General features: G+C 44.1%; 1 protein-coding gene across 6 annotated transcripts in view; it reads right to left on the bottom strand.

Moving 5' to 3' along the window:
- Positions 1-731: 731 nt before the first annotated feature.
- Positions 732-20,352, bottom strand: part of PLEKHG1 (pleckstrin homology domain containing, family G (with RhoGef domain) member 1) — a 189,980-nt gene continuing 170,359 nt past the window's right edge. For all 6 annotated transcript variants that reach the window (XM_005884706.2, XM_014532127.1, XM_014532126.1 and 3 more), the window contains 6 exons: positions 20,047-20,080; positions 17,159-17,236; positions 15,489-15,527; positions 13,652-13,674; positions 10,495-12,133; positions 732-4,234 (listed from right to left, as the gene is read on the bottom strand). In XM_005884706.2, the coding sequence (XP_005884768.1) occupies positions 3,171-4,234; positions 10,495-12,133; positions 13,652-13,674; positions 15,489-15,527; positions 17,159-17,236; positions 20,047-20,080 (2,877 nt within the window). In that variant the 3' untranslated portion in view covers positions 732-3,170. The remainder of the gene's footprint in view (positions 4,235-10,494; positions 12,134-13,651; positions 13,675-15,488; positions 15,528-17,158; positions 17,237-20,046; positions 20,081-20,352) is intronic.

Below are 20,352 nucleotides of genomic sequence, written 5' to 3'. Positions count from 1 at the left end.
CATTTGCTTCTCTAAATTGAATTCTTATGATGTATTTTTAAAAAGTCCCCATCCATTTTCAACTTCAAGGTGGAAGAGGAAGATATGGTAAGTCTGATGTATCCTTAGTGTGGAGTTCAGAACTTTTCACTCGAAAACATTCTAAAAAACAATTTTGAAGCCATTTTCCTTTGTATGAGGAAAGTTCAACATATATTTTCATTATACTGGAGTAGGGTGTTGCTTACATTTGGAAATAGAACTGCTTTAGAAAGTATCTATAATTATCAATTTATATCAACATGCTTTTCTTCTCTAAATTTTTGTGTATCAAAAAAATTCAGAACATGAAATTATATGAAATAAGCCTTAATTATTGTACAAAAACGTATACATTAATTTTTTGATTCCATAATGAAATAGTTAAAAGGGTGTCTTGTTACTACAAACTACAAAAAAAAAAAAAGATAATCTAGTAATAGATCTAACTTAGCCACCTGTGAAGAAAAAAAATACCATCCAAGATAGCAAATTCAACATTTCAAAAGTAAACCTAAGACACAGAAAATGGTCTGTTGTTGAAATAGGGCATAAAAAACAAACAAACAACAAAAAATAAAGAAATAGGGTATATCATCATTACCCTGAACCATTTTCTGCACAGATCATAAGGTAAGACAAAGTGTTTTAACTAAATGTAATTTGGAAAAAGCTTGACCTTTCTAGAATAAACACATTGATTCACACTATAATTCACTTTGTACTTTATAAACTTTATTAAATAATGAGCATTACTAACTTTTATTAACTTATATACAATATTTAAACTATGTTTCCTAGATACATTTTTTTTGCACAAATAATAGAGTAGGGGAAAAGTGAACTGATAAAAAAATTGAACCTTCAGTACAGAGACCTAATAAAAACGTGACATACTTTGAAGTACGTATACCTCTTTTTCCTCAATTATATACATCCTCACCCCACCTCCAAAAGAAACTATTTTAAACAAAAGCACTTAATTGACAACTGAGGAAAAATATGAACATGATTTTTATATATATATATATACACACACAGCTCTCAAAATCTGCATCCTGGCCGACAGAAGTCATCTATAAAACTAGAGACACGCCCTAGAACCTAACAGTAAGACATGTACATCGTGTAGTGGGGTGTGTTCCTCTAGGTGACATCAAAGCTGTCAACAAGACACTGGTGTTAAAAATTAATCATTTCCGAGAGTAAGACACCCCAGTAACACGGACACGACAGAATCGGGGTCATAGGCATGAAAAGGCAAACATGCGAGGCTGCATTCTTGGGACCAGAAGAGTCAGGTAACTTTGTTTTGCTCTTACAAATACCTCTAGCAGGTCTAAGAACCTGCCTTCTTACAGTCCTTTCTTTTCTGATACTGCTAACCTTGAAAACTTGGATCACGTTTAAAGAAAGGAATGGAAAGAAGAAATGTTTCCAGAACCATGCCATTTAGTATGGACTTTGTGTTATAAGCTATCAGCAGCAAGAACGGTATAGAGAAGCAAAAAACTTGGGTTACCTTTTGTTATTTAAAAAGAAAAATGAATGCCTTAGGTACCTGTTTATACAATAATGGTCACATTTTGTTTTCCAGTTCAGAAAAAGAGGCATAGGACTTAAAAGGGGGGAAAGAATTAGGATAAGATGTCACTGATTCAAATCAATATCATTGTTCACCTTCAAATGAAAAGCCAGCAGCCTGTGCCCTACACATATTGTCTTTTATTAAAATGAAAACGGAGAGGGTGGGGGCGGGGCCACGGAATGTAAAACTGCTTAAAATGAGAATGCAGAGGCCACTGCTGAGAAACGTTGTTGTGCACTGACTGGAGTCTTCGGTAAGATAGACTATTTTTAGAAAGGAGCAGCAAACCTGCTTCATTTTTCTGTTTAGCTTCCTTGAATTTTGCCTCTCCTCACAAGATTTGCTTTTGTTTTTAGTTTACTTCCATAAAGAGTTATAGCAATACAACATATCACAATAAAATGCTATTTAAAGACCATAATTACAACATAAAAGATGTTATTAGAACTTATCAACCAAAGATTCCATTCTTTTATATGCCCCACACGATGTTTGCTTTTGGAAACAAATTTCACTGCAGCCAAGGAAATCCTGCAGGCCGGGTCAGGGTACTTGGCTGAGTACAAAACTCAGGAAAGTTCGTGTGAAAAACTGCTCTGGAAAGGGTAACTTTAAAGTGCTTCGTTTCATTTTAGCTTGTGTTTTACTCTGTGTTGATAAGAGACAGGCGCAAAAAATGGTAAGAACAGTTCTATTCCTCCCAGCCCTTCAACTAAAATATGAGCAGATAATCAAGCTGTTCCCAGATGTCAACCCATCTTTCCTAATAGTTAAGTCAATTTGCATTTTTCTTGGGGTTTCTTTAAGCCATTGAGGAAATCACCTGTTTCACCCCCGGAATCATAAAATAAACGTGAAGAGCAGCACATTCTCCAGGCCTTGTCCAGGAGCCCAGGTAGAGATTTTTGCTTATAGAACATTGGTCTCGTTACATGCTCATCTCCAGTACTTACACCATTTCTGCATTGCAATGAGCTGATGTAGACATGAATACCAGAACAGAAACCCTAAAATGGGCACCGAAGGCTATACTCCAATGAGAGATCTTTAGCTTATGTTATTCTAAGGTCTTGCCACAAGTAGAACAGAAATGCCAGCTATAATAAGCATAATCCTTTAAAGAGCTTTGCTTCCTTTCATTTGAAAAACATATGGAAAAGCCTCTCTGCTGCCTTTGAGTCCCCAGATAAAACTAGTCCTGGCTTCTGGATAACAAGAGGAGTGCTGCATTTTTTAAAATCAGGGCACTACTGTCAGAATATAGAGAAAAAATGTGGCCATCTTGTTAAAAAAAGAAAACCATCTAGAAATTTTCAAGTAAGATTGACTTACATGAAACATGAAGACAACCAGCACCAGAACACAGGTAAGATGCTGACACTGGCTACAGTACAATCCTGGCTGGATCGTCAGCCATTCAAAAAGTTGTGCTGTAAAAGAAAGTACAATTTACACCTCCGGTAATTACAAAACTGTTTTAATCTGGTACATAGAAAACACGCCTCAGGTTCTGTAATGCAGGAGCATATGAAGAAGTGAATTCGGGCAGCGGCTATTAAGAACCTTAGGCAAAGCTGCTAGAACTAAGACACTGGAATTTTTCCCTTAGACTCTGGACAATGTTTTGCTGATTGGGAGATGGGCCCCTCCAAAGATAGTCATTCAGTTTGTCAGAATCGTCGTATGGTGTCAGGTAGGGTGAAACCCCAAGTTTGCCGCTCACTGGCTTTCTGGGAGTGCACGGGCTATGCAAAGAGTAAGATGTGTTGTTGCTGCCGACGTTATCAGAAAAGTCTGCGTCCACTATCCTTGGGTCAGATTTCTTTCTACGATTGTGAGACAGCTCTAACTCTGCCTCATCTTCTTCTGACTTTATTTCCACATAGTCATCTTCGTCTCCTTCCGTCTCTTTGAAATTGGAAAAATAGTTCTGTGTAGCTATTTGGGCATTTAAGGGTAAATTTCTATTTACTACCAGAACTTTCTGTGAGTCTTGGAGAGTGAGATCTGAGCGTTTTCCAGTACCCTGTTGACACGAGCCACTTATACCTGGCGGCAAATCCTGGTGACTCTCACACTTTGAACTGTTGTGTAAAGACAACAGCTGTTTCCTTCCCACCTCATTAGGGTAGTTGATGGAGTCCGCTGACTTGTTTATTAAGATGGAGGAAGATGACTGGGACCTGTTATAAGGCTGAGATTTAGTGCTGAATCCTTTCCGACCCAAAGAGTTATAAAGATGGCCTTGACATGAGTTCTCCTTGTTGGGCTGACTGACTACCACACTGTGTCTCTGTATGGAGCCCAGCAGATGGTCGGAGGTTTGCAGAGAAGGCACAGAGCAAGCTGTGGACAAATGTCGTGGAATATTTTTTGTGTGGATCTCCAAAGTAGGATATTTTGGCTTCAAGTCTTGCCCTGGCCGGTGACAGAAATCTGCTAATTCTCCGTTACTATAGGTTGAATGCAAAAGCCAATCCTCACTCCCACGTTGGGCCTGGGAAGGGGATGTAGATCTGAGGGTGGAGGATTCTTGAGGGCTGGCCCAGCCTTCCTTCTGAGTCTTAAAGGGAGTCTCTCTGAATACAATCTGGTCATACACTTGTGAGTACTCAGCAATCCTGGCACCTGCAAGGAAAATATTGAAACAAAAATATACACAGGGTTATTTCTACATGAGAAGATTAAAGAAATAACATAAACTTCTCACCTATTTTAAGAACTTAAACAGTAGACAGTACTTTGAAGTTTGAAGGTGACTAGCCATTGAATACTAAGTAACACAAACTAATAAAATAACCCATAGTCTAATAAAAAGTAAAGATGCCACTTAAAAATTCATTTAATGTGATCTAATTCTAGGTTCTGTTATTTCAACACTAGGTCTTCAAGTGTTTGCTATTTGTAATGAATATTTCCAGTGTTCTTTTACAAGCATGAAATAGTGTCAGGGCTAAAGACAGACATCATAAAAATCAGAAAGTTAACCCTGGTTCATGAAAAATAACTCAAGTAGTCATTACAAGAAGCATGACTGCAATCCATCATGCAATGGCTACCCCAGCTTCTCACCAGTCTCGATTGCTCTCAGACAACTACTCCCAGAAGAGTCTGCTGTCTGCGGCTGCTCCCACACTTCTTGTGTCTAGGCAGCCCTCCACAGCCACTGTCTGGGGAGTTAACGTCTACAGGAGGTCCTCCCTCCCAGCACTTCAGAACTGCATGTGTTGATGGACCCGTATATCCTTGCCCAACCCCAAAAAGCTGGGTACTCAAGTGCTTGCACTATATAAAGAATAAGCCATCGGTGCATATAAATTGATACACTAATGCCTCTAATATTGGTTCCAGAACAGGATTTGACCATTACTCTATGGAGGCTATTGCCACTTTAAATTAAGCTATGAGGCCGTTCTCTCTGCTCCACTTCTGAGCACAGACTTTTCTAAAGACACTTACAGAACCTTGCCATGGATAGAGCATTCTCTTGGGCCGGGAATGACTTAAGAGAGAGAACCCAGAGATGTCAATTTCAAGAGCAATTTTCCCCCTTGACCCCCAAGAAGGTACCCACATGACTACCCTAGGATCAAAGAATTGCATGCACCTTACAAATCACTCAGACCACATCTCCAGTCTCTACGAAGGGAATCTATCTATCCCATAGAAGATAACCAGCAAGTGACAATACATTTTCTTCTTCTTTAAACTATTTATAAGTTTGGTAACCTGTTGTTAGTAAATTATTCCTTCAATTTAAACTAAAATTTTAGTTCAGTTTCTGCCATTTCTTTTGGGTCTATCTTCTATGAGAATAGAAATCAACCTATATTCTGTATGCCCTTTAATTGCAAACCCCTCAAGTTACTTGCTCCCTGGTCCCCAGAATCAGGGCAAATAGTCTGTTTAACTTCTCATTATAGATGCTATATCCAGATCCTTCAGGTTTTCAAATCCAAATTCCTCAGAAGGACCGAGATTATTCAGTTAGAATTTCTAGTAATAAATACTTGAGCTATTACTCCTTAAAGGGCATAGCAAAGAGTTTCAATATCAATTAAGATTTGGCAACCCCTTAGGAGATTGAAAGTCTACATGGACACCACCATGTTAGCTATCCTGGACTCTATAATGTTTCATTAACTAGGAACCCCAAGCAAAGACAAGGATCTTTAGACATAGACATTGGTTAGTAGTCCCATCTGAAAGTTGGATGTTTCTGCCCAAGCTATTATCACCTACACTTCGGCCCTGAGCCTGATCCCACCACTGAAGTCAGAAAGGCTCTGAGCTTTCACAAGGTTCCAAGAAGATAACAATTTTGGGGAGAGCAGTGAGAGCTAAGTTACACATTCAGTCACATTATTCTAGTATCCAAGCGTAACCCTAAAGTCTTATAAGAACAATTAACTCTTGACTTTAGAACATAGTGGCCCAGAACATCTGAAACCATGCGTCATCCAAAATATCCATAGTATTTCTCGTGCCTTTTCCTTCCTTATCACACTCTTCTTTTGCTTAATCAAGTTCTGTTTACCTCTCAAAACCCTCCACAAGCCCTAACCCTTCCGTGAATCTTTGTCTAACTGATTTCTCTTCTGTGAAGTCTTACACACTTAGTGTGCCCCTGTATGTACTTAGTGTGCAACCAACACTTGGCTATTGGCAGTGCACACATGCATGTACATGGCTGCATGCACACACACACTCTTGGGTTCCTACTTGTTTTATATGGGTTAGTTTATTATTCCAGCTTGTCCATGAGCTTTAACCTTGGAGAATAATCCCTACAGAGTACCAAGCACAGTTCGAGATAGAAACTGGTCTCAAGAACTACTTAATTACTCAGATAATTTCTGGACTGCCCCTTTTTATTTAAAGCACGGTGTTGAGAATGGATGTGCTTTCCCGAAGATCATGCCACTGAGAGTGGAAAGGCAGCCTAGAAATCAGGCACAGCAGGAAAAGGGGGAACAGGAAGATGGCCTTTGATTGACATGCCCCTAGAGGTAACTCGTAATGCATACAGTCTATCTTTGGATAATAAAGAAGTTGGTCATTTATAAATTTGGAATCAAAAGCATCTCACAAGTAAACAATATGCTGTGTCTATGTTTTGGGTTTTGTTTTGGGGTCTCAGGTTGACCTTCTAAGTGAGTCTATAATTTGCTTGATGCCAATGTGAACAAGATGAGCTTCCAGAGCCACGGCTCTCATTAGATTCCCTCAGCCAGATGTGTGGGAAGTAGCCAGCCCCGATCACACTGCAGCCTACAAGGCTGAGCATGAGGCAGCTGGACCCACGTCCCCTGCGTCCTTGGTTCTGGCATTAGCAGTCTTTATAGAACATGCACATCATCATTATGTGACAACCCCAAGGCAGTCTCTGGTTTACTTCTCTTTTGTTCAAGTTTAAAAGGTGGAGTTCTTATAAATATTTGAAGGGATGCTTGCTGAGAGAAGCATGAAATATACTGTTTTCAAGACAGAGGATTAAAATCAGTGTTTCCGAAGTTGCTTGAGATGCAGACCACAGCATAAAATGTCATTTTGCCTTCCCCACTTTGCACAAGGAGGAAAAGTCCTCACGCCTGTATGGAGTTTTCTCCCACGTAAAACATCACACACAAAGAAAGAGAACCCCAAGGCCTCATTGGTCTCAAGGACTATCAGGAGGGACGCCTGACCGAAACAGACGGCCAACAAGCTACATGAGGCTCTAAAAGGTAGGAGCAACTAGACCTGGTTGGGTGATTTCTAGGCGGAAATCTGACCCGGGGCCTGTAGACCCCGGCTAGAGAGTTCAATAAAGGTGCTCGAGAGTGTCGGCAGGTGAATAGGGTGCTCCTCCTTCCGGACAACACCGAGAGCAAGCTCCTGGCAAAGTGGCAAGGCCCACACGAAGAAGTCTGGAGAATCGGTCCATTCGATGACCACGTCCTGTGCCCAGATAAACGAGAGAGAGAAAAGGAGTCATCACGTCAACTGATTGAAAGCCTAGTGGGCACAGGAGTGGTCTCGATCCACCCAGATGGAAGATCCTCAGGTCCGAGAGCTGGCAGGCCCCAGGGACGATTCCACTCTCAGAAGATGCTTGGGAGAGAGCGTCTCCTCTTTGCTGGGGAGAACGTGATAGTAGCCCACCATGTCGAGAGCGGACCCAGACATAAAGCTGAGAAAAGATCCTGTGGGCTCCCAAGACACACCAGTAGGCAAAAGCAAAAGGAGAGCAAACCAAAAGTGAGAAGCAAAAGAAAACCACAAAGGGAAATCTACGCGTACTTAAAAGAAGGGGAACAAAGAAGGCGATTCAAGGTAGCGCTGAGCCCTAGCCTCAGCATTGAAGGATGTGCTTCCATCAAAGTTAGAGTTCTGCGTTGTAATGGATGGTCTATGTTCAACACAACCTGGCTCGGGGGAGTACCACTTCTTAAAAGGACAGTCTGCTGGCATAAGCCATCATCACCAGAAACTTTAGTAATATATTATCTTCCATTCTGAGGGCCCCTGGCCCAGATTCAGTCAGTGGCTGCACTGCCAATTCCATACTGTTCCCAGTGCCCATCTATGCCCCCAAATAGCCCATCTGCAGCTGGAACTCAGGCACATTTTCTATGTATAACAACAGACCAGAGTAGCAATCTAGCATTGCCAAGGGGACACGGATTAATTCAACCATATTATTGCAAAGAGAAAAAATGTGAGATCTAGTTTCTCTCACATTTTAACCTTTATTTAAAAAGAAAATATCTCAAAGAGAGTCTGTAACATTCTTTGAGTAACAATTCCAGGGCTTAACTTCCTTATCTGTTAAGAAATTTTACTGTATGATTAGCTTTAGGACAAGAGTAGAGCTTTAGACAATTCTTAAATATTCTCAAACTTAAAAAAAAAACATCCCTATAGATTCTTGTCATGTAACCTGTAGATTCATTTAGGACTTGGACATCCCCTTCTTATCCTCTGGTTTCCATGGAGATAATGTAACCAATCCCAAAGAAAGGAGGAGAGTGAGTGGCATAATCCTGGCAGAGGAGTCTTGTCGCCATTAAGCTAAGTATCTGAACGTCCCTGATGCTGAGCCATCTGGCATTTACTTTTAATTGGAGAACCATCTCTTCTCATTTGATACTGAGGTGGTCCTTTGTCAGAAAATCCAGGGCAGGGATTCTTAAAATATGATGGAAAGCCCACTCTGATTTAAAATGCTAATTCCACCCGGCTGGTGTGGCTCAGTTGGTTTGAGCTTTGTCCCGTGCCCCAGGAAGTCCAGTGGGTCCATTCCTGGTCAGGGCACATGCCTGGGTTGTGGGCTCAGTCCCCACTAGGGGGCGTGCAGGAGGCAGCCGATTGATGTTCCGCTCTCACATTGATGTTTCTCTCTCTCTCTCCCTCTCCCTTCCTCTCTCTGAAACCAATAAAAACACATTTTAAAAAAATGCTAACTCCTGAGCCTAACCCCAGAAATCTCTCTAGATCCGGAGGTGGAAAGGACCTCGGGTGAGAGCCAGTGCCCTGGGCTGGGGGATGTGTTTTCATGATATTTGTGTGCTTTATTCCCACCTACACTCCACCACCATGACCAGCGTTAAGTTTTGTCCTCTCTAGCCAGGAGGTAGGCACTTCTCTGTAACAGAGAAAGAAGTCAAGCCCCGGACATCTTATTCCTTTAGCCCTAACCGTACCAATCTCATCCCTGAAATCCTGGTTTAGTTCTGCCCCACAAAGGAGGCTTGCCTAAAAGATGAAGCTTTGTGGAAGCATGTGCTAGAATACCAAACGAAACAGTATTGAGTGCATTACAGCAGCTATTTAAAAAAAATCACCGAGTAACCGAAATATGCGAGAAGAAAACTGAGTCATAGTGTGAACAGCTTTAACAACGCAGAAAGGATTCCTTTTTGTCTGTTGGACAAGTGGGCGGTTTTGTTGGGATTCTGGAGCAAAGAGCAATCCTATTTCTTATGCTTCCAAACCTTAAAAGCTCGTGTGAGCTACTCCTCCTGACACACTGATGTAAGGGGAGAAGCTCTCGATGCCACAGGTTAAACCAACCACTGTAATCCACGGTTCAGATCGTGCTAGAGAAAACTTCTTACAGCAGCACATCTGTAGTGACAATGTTCCATGCACAACAGAAAACCTTTGAGACCCAATCACGCTCCAGCTCGCATGAGTGGGCGACGTGGGAAAGGGTCTGCGTTGTTTTGGGTGAAGGGGAGCAGAGTTGGCCACCCCAAAATAGGCCTTTGGGGATATTGATTCTTTTAAGTTGGTTATTTTTAGGAAAAGAAACACTCAGAAAAAACCTTTGCTCTTCCCCCTAATTTCCTAAAAGGAATTTAGATGGAGGACCTGCTTCAGGAAGGGAGCTGTCATTCTATAGTTTAACAAAAACTAGTGACAGACAGGGAGGAACCTAGTAAGGCCCCTGTGCTTAAAGTTCTCTGTGTCCCATTACTAAGGATGGACCCCCAAACATTTATTTACCAAACGTTGCTTTTCTCCATGAAATTGCCTTCCTGCCCTTTGAAATGCCAAACCACACCTCCCTTCTCTCTACCTCCAGAATGACATAGAAGCCTCAACTACCCAATGTGTCCTTGAGTCTCATATTCTTAGGGCCCCCCTGCATGAATATCTATAATACATTTTGGACGTTTCCCCCTGTTATTTGGTTTCATGTCAATTGATGATTAGCCCAGCCAGAACTTAGGAAGGTGGGAGGAAAATTGGCTTTGCACAGCCCACACGAGTAAGTCACAGTCTCACTCGGAGAGGACGTACGCCTGAGTGGCAATGTTCTCACAGTCTTACGGACATTGGGAACCTAACAGCTGCTCTCACATCTTACTGTCAAGGAGGGAGGAAGCAGAGAAGGAACGTACCGATGGCGGGCCCTCCTTGCTTCTTGTCTTCTAGGATGGCAGCCAGGTCCTTGTGCACAGATCTATGCGGTTGGCTGGCCGGTGGCTGCTCCACCTCCGGGCTTTTCACTTTTAAGAGCTGATTTGCCTTCTTGATCTTCTGACTGTACTGCCTCGCCATCATAAAAACCCGGCTCTTGGTCTTATCTGTGGCGTCCACCCCAGGGTCCGGGCTGTCCAGGTCCACCTGGGACAGACTGCTGCTGGCCAAGTCATAGGGGTTTTCCAGGGGCGGCCCTTCGCTGGCCAGAGAGAGCCGGTTGAGACTGAGAAAGGAGCCTTCCTTAGACAGCAGGTCTTCCCCCAGCGGGCAGCTGGCCCTGCTGGCCCTGCCCGGCCTGTCCTGCAGCGTGAGGAGTGCGCGGCTCTCGGGGAGCGAGAGTGTGGACAGGGCCCGGGCCGCGTCCTGGCTCAGCTCGGGCGCACTCTCCGAGTGCAGCCTGTCCGCCACGTCGTCTTTGCTGACGGGAAACGCGGCGAGGAGCCGGTCTCTGGCCTTGACCTCGTTTTTCTTGATGTAATTCTCCAGGTCATTCCAGATTTCGTCTACTTCTTCTGACAGCTTATCAGATATAGACTTCTCCGATATGGACAAGTTACAGCCGAAGGAGTTATACAGCAAACTCAAGTAGTCGTTGTCCGAGGGGCCCGGCTGGTAGGGTGCCTCGTCCTCGCTGAGCTGGAGGCTGTCCTGGGACACAAAGGGCCTCAGGGTGTCGCAGCACGCGAAGTCGGCCTCCAGGCCCAGGAAGGTGCTCCTCTTGGGACGCGTGAGGCTGCTGCACCTGAAGTCCAGCGAGGGCGGGTCCGGGAGCCGGATGGTGTCGTAGATGTTCTCCTCCACCACCTCAAGTTCATGTACGCTCTGGTTCGACGCCTCCCGACCTGGCCAAGGCCCCCCTCTCTTGGTGTGCAGAGGGCTCTTCTCATGGCCAGCGTGCCCCTTGGAGAAGGCTAGCTCCGGGGTGCTCTTGGGTCGAACAGAGTCCCTGGCTGCTCTGGGGGGAGTGGACTCAGCTTCTTCCCGTTGAGCGACCATGAGTTTTAAGTCCTCATAACTTATGTTATCATAGACGTGGTCTATGTCATCCAGAGTCAACTCTATAGATGAGCCGAAGGGGGTCATTCCGTCCTGCCCTTCCATTTTAGGGTCATTCTGCAGTTCCCTTTGGGGACTGTACTGAGAGCCGTCGCTGTCCCTGGTTCTTATTTCCGGAGGGCACGTGTTGCTCTCGCCAGCGCTGCTGGCCCGCCGGACCACCCTGTGGCCAGAGCTGGCAGCCTCAGTGGCCTCCATCTGTCCCAGGTGCCAACTGCAAGGGCGACTGGAGGTGCTGTCTTCGCACAGCCGGCTGGAGTTCAGGTCTGAGGAGGAAAAGGATGGCACGAACATCTGGTAATCGTCGTCCTCCTCCTCGTTCTCCTGGGCCCGGCGGCTGGGGAACAAGGCCTGCCTGATCTGGTGGTCGGTCCAGATGTTCCTGACGGCCCCGCCCCCACGGAGCACGCTGAGGATGGCGGAGCCGCTGGTCTGGCTGTTCCTCTGCGCGGGCGACGGCCCTGCCGACCTCCGCTGGGGAGAGCCTTCTCCTCTGGAAACCTGAGGGTAGAAACACTGATGGAATCGCAGCACCAGGGATGCATAACTTGCAGCCTTCTCCCGTGTTTACACATTGCCTAGCCCACTACCAGGTAGTAAGATTCATAAAGAAAATGATCAGTAAACACTGATGATTTTCACTGAGTTGAAAAGCACTTCAGCCCTAGCCAGTTTGGCTCAGTGGATAGAGCATCGGCCTGTGGACTAAAGGGTCCCGGGTTCTGGTCAAAGGCACAGGCCGGGGTTGTGGGCTCAATCCCCATGGGGGGTGTGCAGGAGGCAGCTGATCAATAATTCTCTCTCATCATTGATGTTTCTATCTCTCTCCTCCCTCTCCCTTCCTCTCTGAAATCAATATATATATAACCGGTGGCTATGATGTGCACTGCAGCAGCCAACCAGCCTGATCCGGGTCCTGATCAGCCTCCCAAACCCAATCGGGGGCAGGGCCAGCTGCCAATAGCCTGCAGCCCCCATTGGGGTGGGCTAGCCTGGACCCCACCTGTGCATGAATTCGTGCACCTGGCCTCTAGTAAAAATATATTATTTTTTTAAAAAGAAAAGTACTTCAGATTTTTGCAAAAGGGGCAGAAAGGCCAGAAACTGGTATTTACTTAGAAATAAGCTAGGCCATTTGCAGATGCCCTCCAAGCTTAATGTTCACAGTCACTCCGTGAATTAGCTATGATTGTACCAGTTTCACAGGAAGGAAATCTAGGCTCATAAGAATCCAATAATTTGCTGAATTCTGCCCTGAACCTGACCAGTTCTGCCTTGGTTTACGGGTTCTAGGCAAAGACTTGGTTGCAGGAATGTAATTTAATCCACTGTTGGGTTAATGAGATTTTTACTTTCTTTCAAAATACATTTAATTAAGTAATATTTCGATGCCTGTGAGGAAGTAAACTACATGTGACATTAATGATGTCTAATCAGAGAACACAATGGGGTCCTTTATAACTTGGAACCTTTCTTGATGGAGCTCGATTGTGCAGACTGGGAGCGGACTGACCTCTGAGGCCCTCCGTAGGCATAAACATCAGCTTCAAAGAGTTCATTTGAAAGGGTGAAGACCCGTTCAAACTAATTAGTGCCAGGGACATGTTTTCTGATCTGAACACTGTAGTGATCTATTGGAAATGTCAAATTAGGAAGAAGTTTTCATCACTTGTCAATGAAACTGGGATACACAGTGCCTTGGAATATCTACCTGCCAATATGTCTGTGTGTCTGTTTATCAGGGAGGGAAGGGAAGAGAAAAGCAAGAAGGGCAAGAATAAAATTTCATTCTGAATATTCTTTTCTATTACAAAATTAAGTCTAAAAAAAAAATGCCCTAGTTCTGAGAGGGAGGCGGTTATAAGGCCGAGTCCTCACTTAAACCCATTTCAAAATGTAAGGTAATTGCTCACCCTTGGAACACAGGCTGGGGGGGTGGGGGGTGGGGGAAGGTATGTGAGTACCTATGGAAAGTGCCTGAAGTACACATTGCAAAACAAGAAACGTCAGGGCGCTTACCTTTTGGATGTCTTGTGCTGTTTCTGGAAAAAAATAAAATAAAACAAACAAACAAACAAATAAATAAATAAATAAATAAAGTGTTTGGGTTTTTTTTTTTTTTAAGTTTGTGGATTAAAAATGTATCTCACATATAGGTAAGCACTCCTATTTTTATAAGACTTTTAAACTTACTGTTCATAATTAAAGACCAAGAAGCTTCTGGGCCCTTTAGACCTAATTTTCAAAAGACACCTCCCAGTTATCTTGGTTATATGCCCTGGACTATAGCTCAAACAACTACATACATCTGAGTGGTAAGTATCTTCCTTAATCCCTGAGAGCAATGGACCAATTCACCCTAATAAATTCAAAAGCTCCCCCCCCCCCACCGCCAATATGTGTTACTTGAAAAAAAATTCCACATGGCCTAAGCCCTGAAAATCACTTAAACATAGGACTATGCTTCTGTTAATTTTAAAACAGTTTACTGGTTACAACGGAAAAACAGAGCATCTCTCAACAGGGTCACCGTGGCCTGTGCTGAGGAGTGGTGCACCTGGAGGTCTGGGGCTGGGTTTCCGGATCCTCATAGAGACCCTCTTACGGATGCCTTGATTATGTGCATCTCATCTTTACAAGTTGCTTAATGACAGAAGCATATAAAGTAAAAAGTGATCGAACCCTTTCCACAAACCCCAGCCCGCAGAGGTCACCAAACTTAACAGTTTGATGTTCATCTTGCAGTCCCTGCCCACTGCCCCCATCCCACCACAAAGCACAGTTTTTGCTTTTCAAATAAAGGTACAATATGCAACACTGCATTTCCTGTTAAATATATGTGGGCACTCTTGTCAGTCCATGGACACATACTTCCTTCTTTCTGACAGCTGCAGAATATTCCCTTGTAATGCACATTTCAATGGATTTTACGAAACTTTGCTCTAAAAAGCTTACACACCAATAGTTTCAAAGTGCTTGTTTTTCTATATCATTAGGTCAAGCTCATGGCTTTTCCCTTTTTATCTATCTCACTTAAATGTATGATTTTTTTTCAACTTCAAATTATTCTTTTTTTAATTATTATTAATCCTCATCGGAGAATATTTTTCCCATTTATTTTTTATTCTTTATTTTTTAAATTTAAATTCTTTATTGTTTAAAGTATTACATAAGTCACCTTTTTACCCCATTGACTTCTCCCTGGCCGCTCCCACCCCCAACACATGCCCTCACCCCCCTGCTGTCTATGTCCATTGGTTGTGCTCATATGCATGCATACAAATCCTTTGGTTGATCTCTTACCCCCTCCCCCCCCACCTTCCCTCATAGTTTGGACAGTCTGTTCGATTCTTCTATGTCTCTAGTTCTATTTTTGTTCATCAGTTTATGTTGGTCATTATATTCCACAAATGAGTGAGATCATGTGCTATTTAACTTTCTCTGACTGGCTTATTTCACTTAGCATAATGTAGTAAATGTATGACTTTTCTGATTACTAACATGGGTGACCATTTATACATTTTATTGGCAGTTTGTGTTTCTTCTGTGAAACTGCCCAATGATATTGTCTGCCTTTTAAAAAAGGGTCCTTTGTCCCTTCTTTTTGATACATAGGATTCCTTTTAGTAATAGGGATATTAATCTTCTTTGGCCTGTTATCTATATTGCAAACATTTTATGTCATTTGGCTTTACATTTTATAATGGGGCACTATTACTTACAGAAGTTAATCAACTCCATCAATCTGTAATTCATCTGGTGCTTTCATTTTTCTGACCTGGTGCTTTTCGTGTGTGCGTGGTTTGACTTACTGGATATCAACAAGAATGCAAAAGGAAGATGTTTCAGGACTTACCACTGGTCTTCAAAACTTTATGTGATCTTGAGGAAGGTTCTGGGAGGAAGAAAAAATAAGGCCAGCATCACTTGCAAAACCAAATCAAGAGTTTTTTTTTCTTTAAAAGTAACTTATTAGTTTCTGAGCAAATTAATTCAGCTCTAGAAATTTTCTATAAAATTTGCCCAAATCCCCGTTGCTTAGAGATACTTAGCAGCAAGACACTCACCCCATCAAAACTAAGGTGAACATTAAGCTGTGTAATTAGGAGTTGCATAACAGAACACCTGCCCTACCAGCTGGTACAGCAATTTCCTTAGCGTTAACTACCACCTATAAGCTGACAACGTCCAGTTTTAATGTTCTTATCCCGGACCCCGTCCCGAGCCTCAGACCTCCAATGCCAGCTGCCAGTCTGACCTTCCCCCAGCGTCCCCACCGACCCAACAAAACCACAGGTCTCAACCTCAGCGCACCGGTCTCCCCATACCTGCCCCTCTCTCTGTATCTACCTCAGCTGTCACTGCCGTTCCCCTCCCAAGCTACTGACCAGGACGTCATGCTAATCTCTCCTGTTTTCATCCGTCGTCTCGTGGGATCCCACCAATGCTCTACCCCAGTCACTACTGTCTTAATCCAGCCTTCGGCATCTCTCACCCGGACCAGAGGGACAGCTTCCTTCCTGGTCTCCCTGCTTACTTCATTTTCCACATCGAGGCAGAATTCGGTTCTCAAAGGAAATATTTCATTGCTTGATATCCTTCCATAGCTTGCAGGATCGAGTGCAAACCCTCCTTGGGGCCTACTTGCCTTCATGATCAAGCCCCTCTTGGACCTCTAGCCACATCTCCCTCCGTTTCACCCTGCCCACCTCCACCTCCACCTCCACCTCCACCTCCACTGCCACACCAACCCCCACCTCCACCCCCAGCTCCAGCCCACGCTCCCGCCAGTGTGAACACTGACCACCAATGTCCCCTCTAAGATATGTTGTCTCAGTCTCGGCGCCTCTGCATGTCTATTCCCTCCCACCTGCCTCCTCAGCCCCTAGATTCCATCGGGGTACTGGCCCTCCGCTCTCTAAGCCCCACCCCCCCTCCTTCCTAGAGGTGAACCTCTCCCTCTCCTGGTGTTTAGTCACCTTTTTGGACCCTCCCACTAGACTCTGAACTTCTTGCAAGCAGGAATCATGTGTATTATCTACTAGTATTCTTGCATTTTGGTCCTTAGCACAGATTAGGTAGGTGCTCAATAAATAGTGATTCAAATGAAACAAACAAACAAACAAACAAATGAACAAACACCTGAGGGCTCCCCAAGGTAATACTACCTGGAGTCTGATTCAGCAACTGTGTGTTAAGAGTTTTAAGTTTGAACAATCCTGGTATGTGTCATTTACAGGATACAATTTTTTCACTGGCAACAGTAGACAGGGTTTAGTACCTGTCTGCTACGGCAAGAGGCTATGCAAAGCAAAGCTACTTGGTTAATATGCATGAAAACAGAGAGTTAAGCAGAAAAGAGTTTTAGAACAGAAGCTTGGGAGCCCCATCATCATGTGGCCTCAAATGCACTCAAACTGGCCGTGAGCTCCAAGACCAGGACGGAAATGCCTTTCTGTCCGACCGAAAGGGACTTTCATTGCTAGTCCCCACGCTTATCAACTTTGGATGAAACATCCGAATTACCAGATTTTCTTCTCAGCCGGTAGGGAGTGGAGCAGGTCTTCGCCTGTCCCTCGGGGCTGTAGCAGAAGCCGGGGTAATCTGTAAAGAGAAGGCAGCGACTGTGAGAACCAGGTGCCTGGTGACGGCTCAGAATACGGGAGCCACCTGCTTTGGATTCTCAGCATTTATTCTCCTCCCTCAGGCAGGAGTCCCTTCTTCCATACCTGGTGTTGAATGTGTATCTCAGGACTTCCTTTACCTTGGGACTTCCAGGGCATGTTAGCAAGTTAAGTCTGTCTGTCTGTCTGTCTGTCTGTCTCTCTCTCCCCCCTCACTTTCTGCTGCCACGATGACCCACAGAGGTCAGAAAATGCCATTAAAATGCTATTCCCAAGGCTGAACTTGTCACCAAGGCCCCTGACAGGTGGCAGTGATGGGCCACAGTAGGGGACATGTCAAGGTAAAACTACCTAGAGAATTTCATGAGGCCTTGAGGCCCCGCATAGTGAAGGATGTCTCGCTCTTCCTGCCCCCGTAGGAGCTGCTCTCTCCCGTTCAGTGACTCTTTTTAAAAAAACATATTTTTTTATTGATTTCAGAGAGTAAGGGAGAGATAGAAACATCAATGATGAGAGAATCATTGATCGGCTGCCTCCTGCACATTCCACATTGGGGATGGAGCCCACAACCCAGGCACGTACTCTGACCGGGAATCAATACGTGACCTCCTGGTTCATAGGTCAACGCTCAATCACTGAGCCACGCTGACCAGGCAGTTCATTGACTCTTAATACTTGTCTACACTTTGCTCCTTTGAACATCTGTTGAGTACTTTAGATTCTCTTCTCAGAAAAGGGATTATCATTTAATTTCATAGTTTGTCTTTCTACCCCATCTAAGGGGTACCCAGACTCTGGATCAAGGAAATCTGGTCTAACCCTAAACCACTGCAGCATATTCAATGATCATCGTCATGCTGACACCAGAGGGTAACAATTTAAGGATGGCCCTGTAAACATGGCCTTCAAATTAGGGTTAATGTTCTTCAACAGCACCTAAAGTTTGAGAGAGTTCTAAGGGTTGTAAAGACCACATGCACTTCTCCAATGTCAGAGGTAAAGTTATATATATGAGGTCATTTGGTCCAATGGACTGGCTTACTCTGTTCATACACAGCCAAGTCCAAAGTAGGGGAAATAAGGTTATTGTCCTGGGCTGGGCTGCTCTGGCTTAGTCCTGGGCCCAGCAGACAGGCACGTGGTACCAATTTGTGCTTGAAATTATTCTGTGCACCACAAAATCTTAATGGTGCCCAAGAGCTAACCCAGATATGGGAACAAGTAAGTCATTTTATTGAATGAACTCATCATAATAAGAGCTGACGTCTCCAGATCCCATCTTCCTTCCACTTTCTCCCTAATTCTCACCTGGCCATCCCTGGCCATGCCTTCTCTTCAGAGTGCTTTTTTTTTTTTTAAAAAAAATATTTTTATTGATTTTTTTACAGAAAGGAGGGGAGAGGGATAGAGAGTTAGAAACATCGATGAGAGAGAAACATCGATCAGCTGCCTCCTGCACGCCCCCTACTGGGGATGTGCCCGCAACCAAGGTACATGCCCTTGACCGGAATCGAACCTGGGACCCTTGAGTCTGCAGGCCGACGCTCTATCCACTGAGCCAAACCGGTTAGGACCAGAGTGCTTTTATAAAAAAAAAAAATCTTAGAGATTCTGAGTGAAATGTGAGGATTTAGGGGCCACAGGGCAGTGAGCCCAGCCTCGCACTGTGGGGATCGCTCCTCAGAATCTGTCGGACCGGAAATGGGGACTTGCAGCCACTGTGGCAGCCTGGAGGGTGAGTTAGCATTTGCACTTGGGGAAAGATTCCCCAAAAGTAAGTTATTTTGAGTTGTGTTTTTTTTTTTTTTAAAAATATTTGTATTGATTTTTAGAAAGAGAGGGAGGGAGGGAGAGAGAGAAAAACATTGATGTGAGAGGGAAACATTGATTGGGATGACACCCAACCAACTGAGCCACACAAGCCAGGGCGTTCGTTATTTTGAGAGCTTGTTTGGAGGTTCTAGCAGGGGAGAGCAGCTACTCGTATACCCTTGACCGAAGACCGGTCCTCGGGGGGGAAGGTCGTCCTCTTCGACCGAGCGCGCAGCTTCGGGAGGGACGCACATGGATCGGTGAGGGAGGAGGGGGACACCCGCCTAGCCAGCCAGATCAGCCGAATCAACCCTGGCGATCAATGGGGTGATAGATGTCGCAGCCAGATCGCCCTCACATCCTATTTTGAAAGTTTTAAGTAAAAGTTTGTCAGACCTAGTTGCCAGTTGTTAAAGTCATCGTTTCTCTTTTTAACCTGGGAGGTAACAAGGATATGATAAAATAAGCTTTTATTTTACAGGAAAGAGCTCACTCACATTTATTCTCTGCCTGCTTGTAGAAGCCTAGAAATACAATCACATATGTGGGGCAGTTGTAATTTTGAAATTTGTGCTGTTATCAGGAAAACCAGTAACTACCTAGTTATCTTGATGTTTTCAGATAATCAACATAGATTTTCTGTCTGAGGTGGGAAACGGACTGTGAGACCTTAATTGTTGGCGGTGGGGGTGGGGGTAAGGGTTGACCCTGGGAGCATATCTTACATTGTTAGTTGACACAGAGACCTAGCCAAGTGGCCAGCCGCCAGGGGACTCACAGATAAAAAGGGAGGAATCAATGTAGAAACAAATCAGTGTGTCAGGAAGAGATGGTACTGCCTGCCGACTATTTGTTAAAACAGTTAGTAGAGAGCTGCTACTTAATACCAATGACGTTTTTATAAACTTTAAGATAGAACATGTGATAGGCACAAGTAGAAAATGAAATTTCAAATTGTGGTAAGAAAATTAAACTTACGAATGGCATCCATTTCTAGTATTGCTTGCTTTGCCTGAAAGAAAGAAAATGTAGCTATAATTGCAATTACATTCTTTTGGTTTCTACTTTAAACTACCAATCCTAACATGGGTTTTATCCCACCTGAATAAGTGGTTTTTAAAAAGCTTTTTAAAGAAACTCATGATTTCTCTTAGGCATTAACACATAGTTTGAGGGATTCAAACAGATGACTGCCCCCATGTGGGGAGTAGATGCTGCACAACTGAGCACCTGAGCTAAACCACAGCCCCACCTGGGAAGAAAGGAGGGAGGGGAAGGAAAGCG

This window comes from Myotis brandtii, unplaced genomic scaffold (assembly GCF_000412655.1).
Source record: "Myotis brandtii unplaced genomic scaffold, ASM41265v1 scaffold847, whole genome shotgun sequence".
NCBI classification, from domain to species: Eukaryota; Metazoa; Chordata; class Mammalia; order Chiroptera; family Vespertilionidae; genus Myotis; species Myotis brandtii.
Note: the sequence above shows the minus strand (reverse complement) of the source record. Positions and strands in the feature narration are given on the sequence as shown.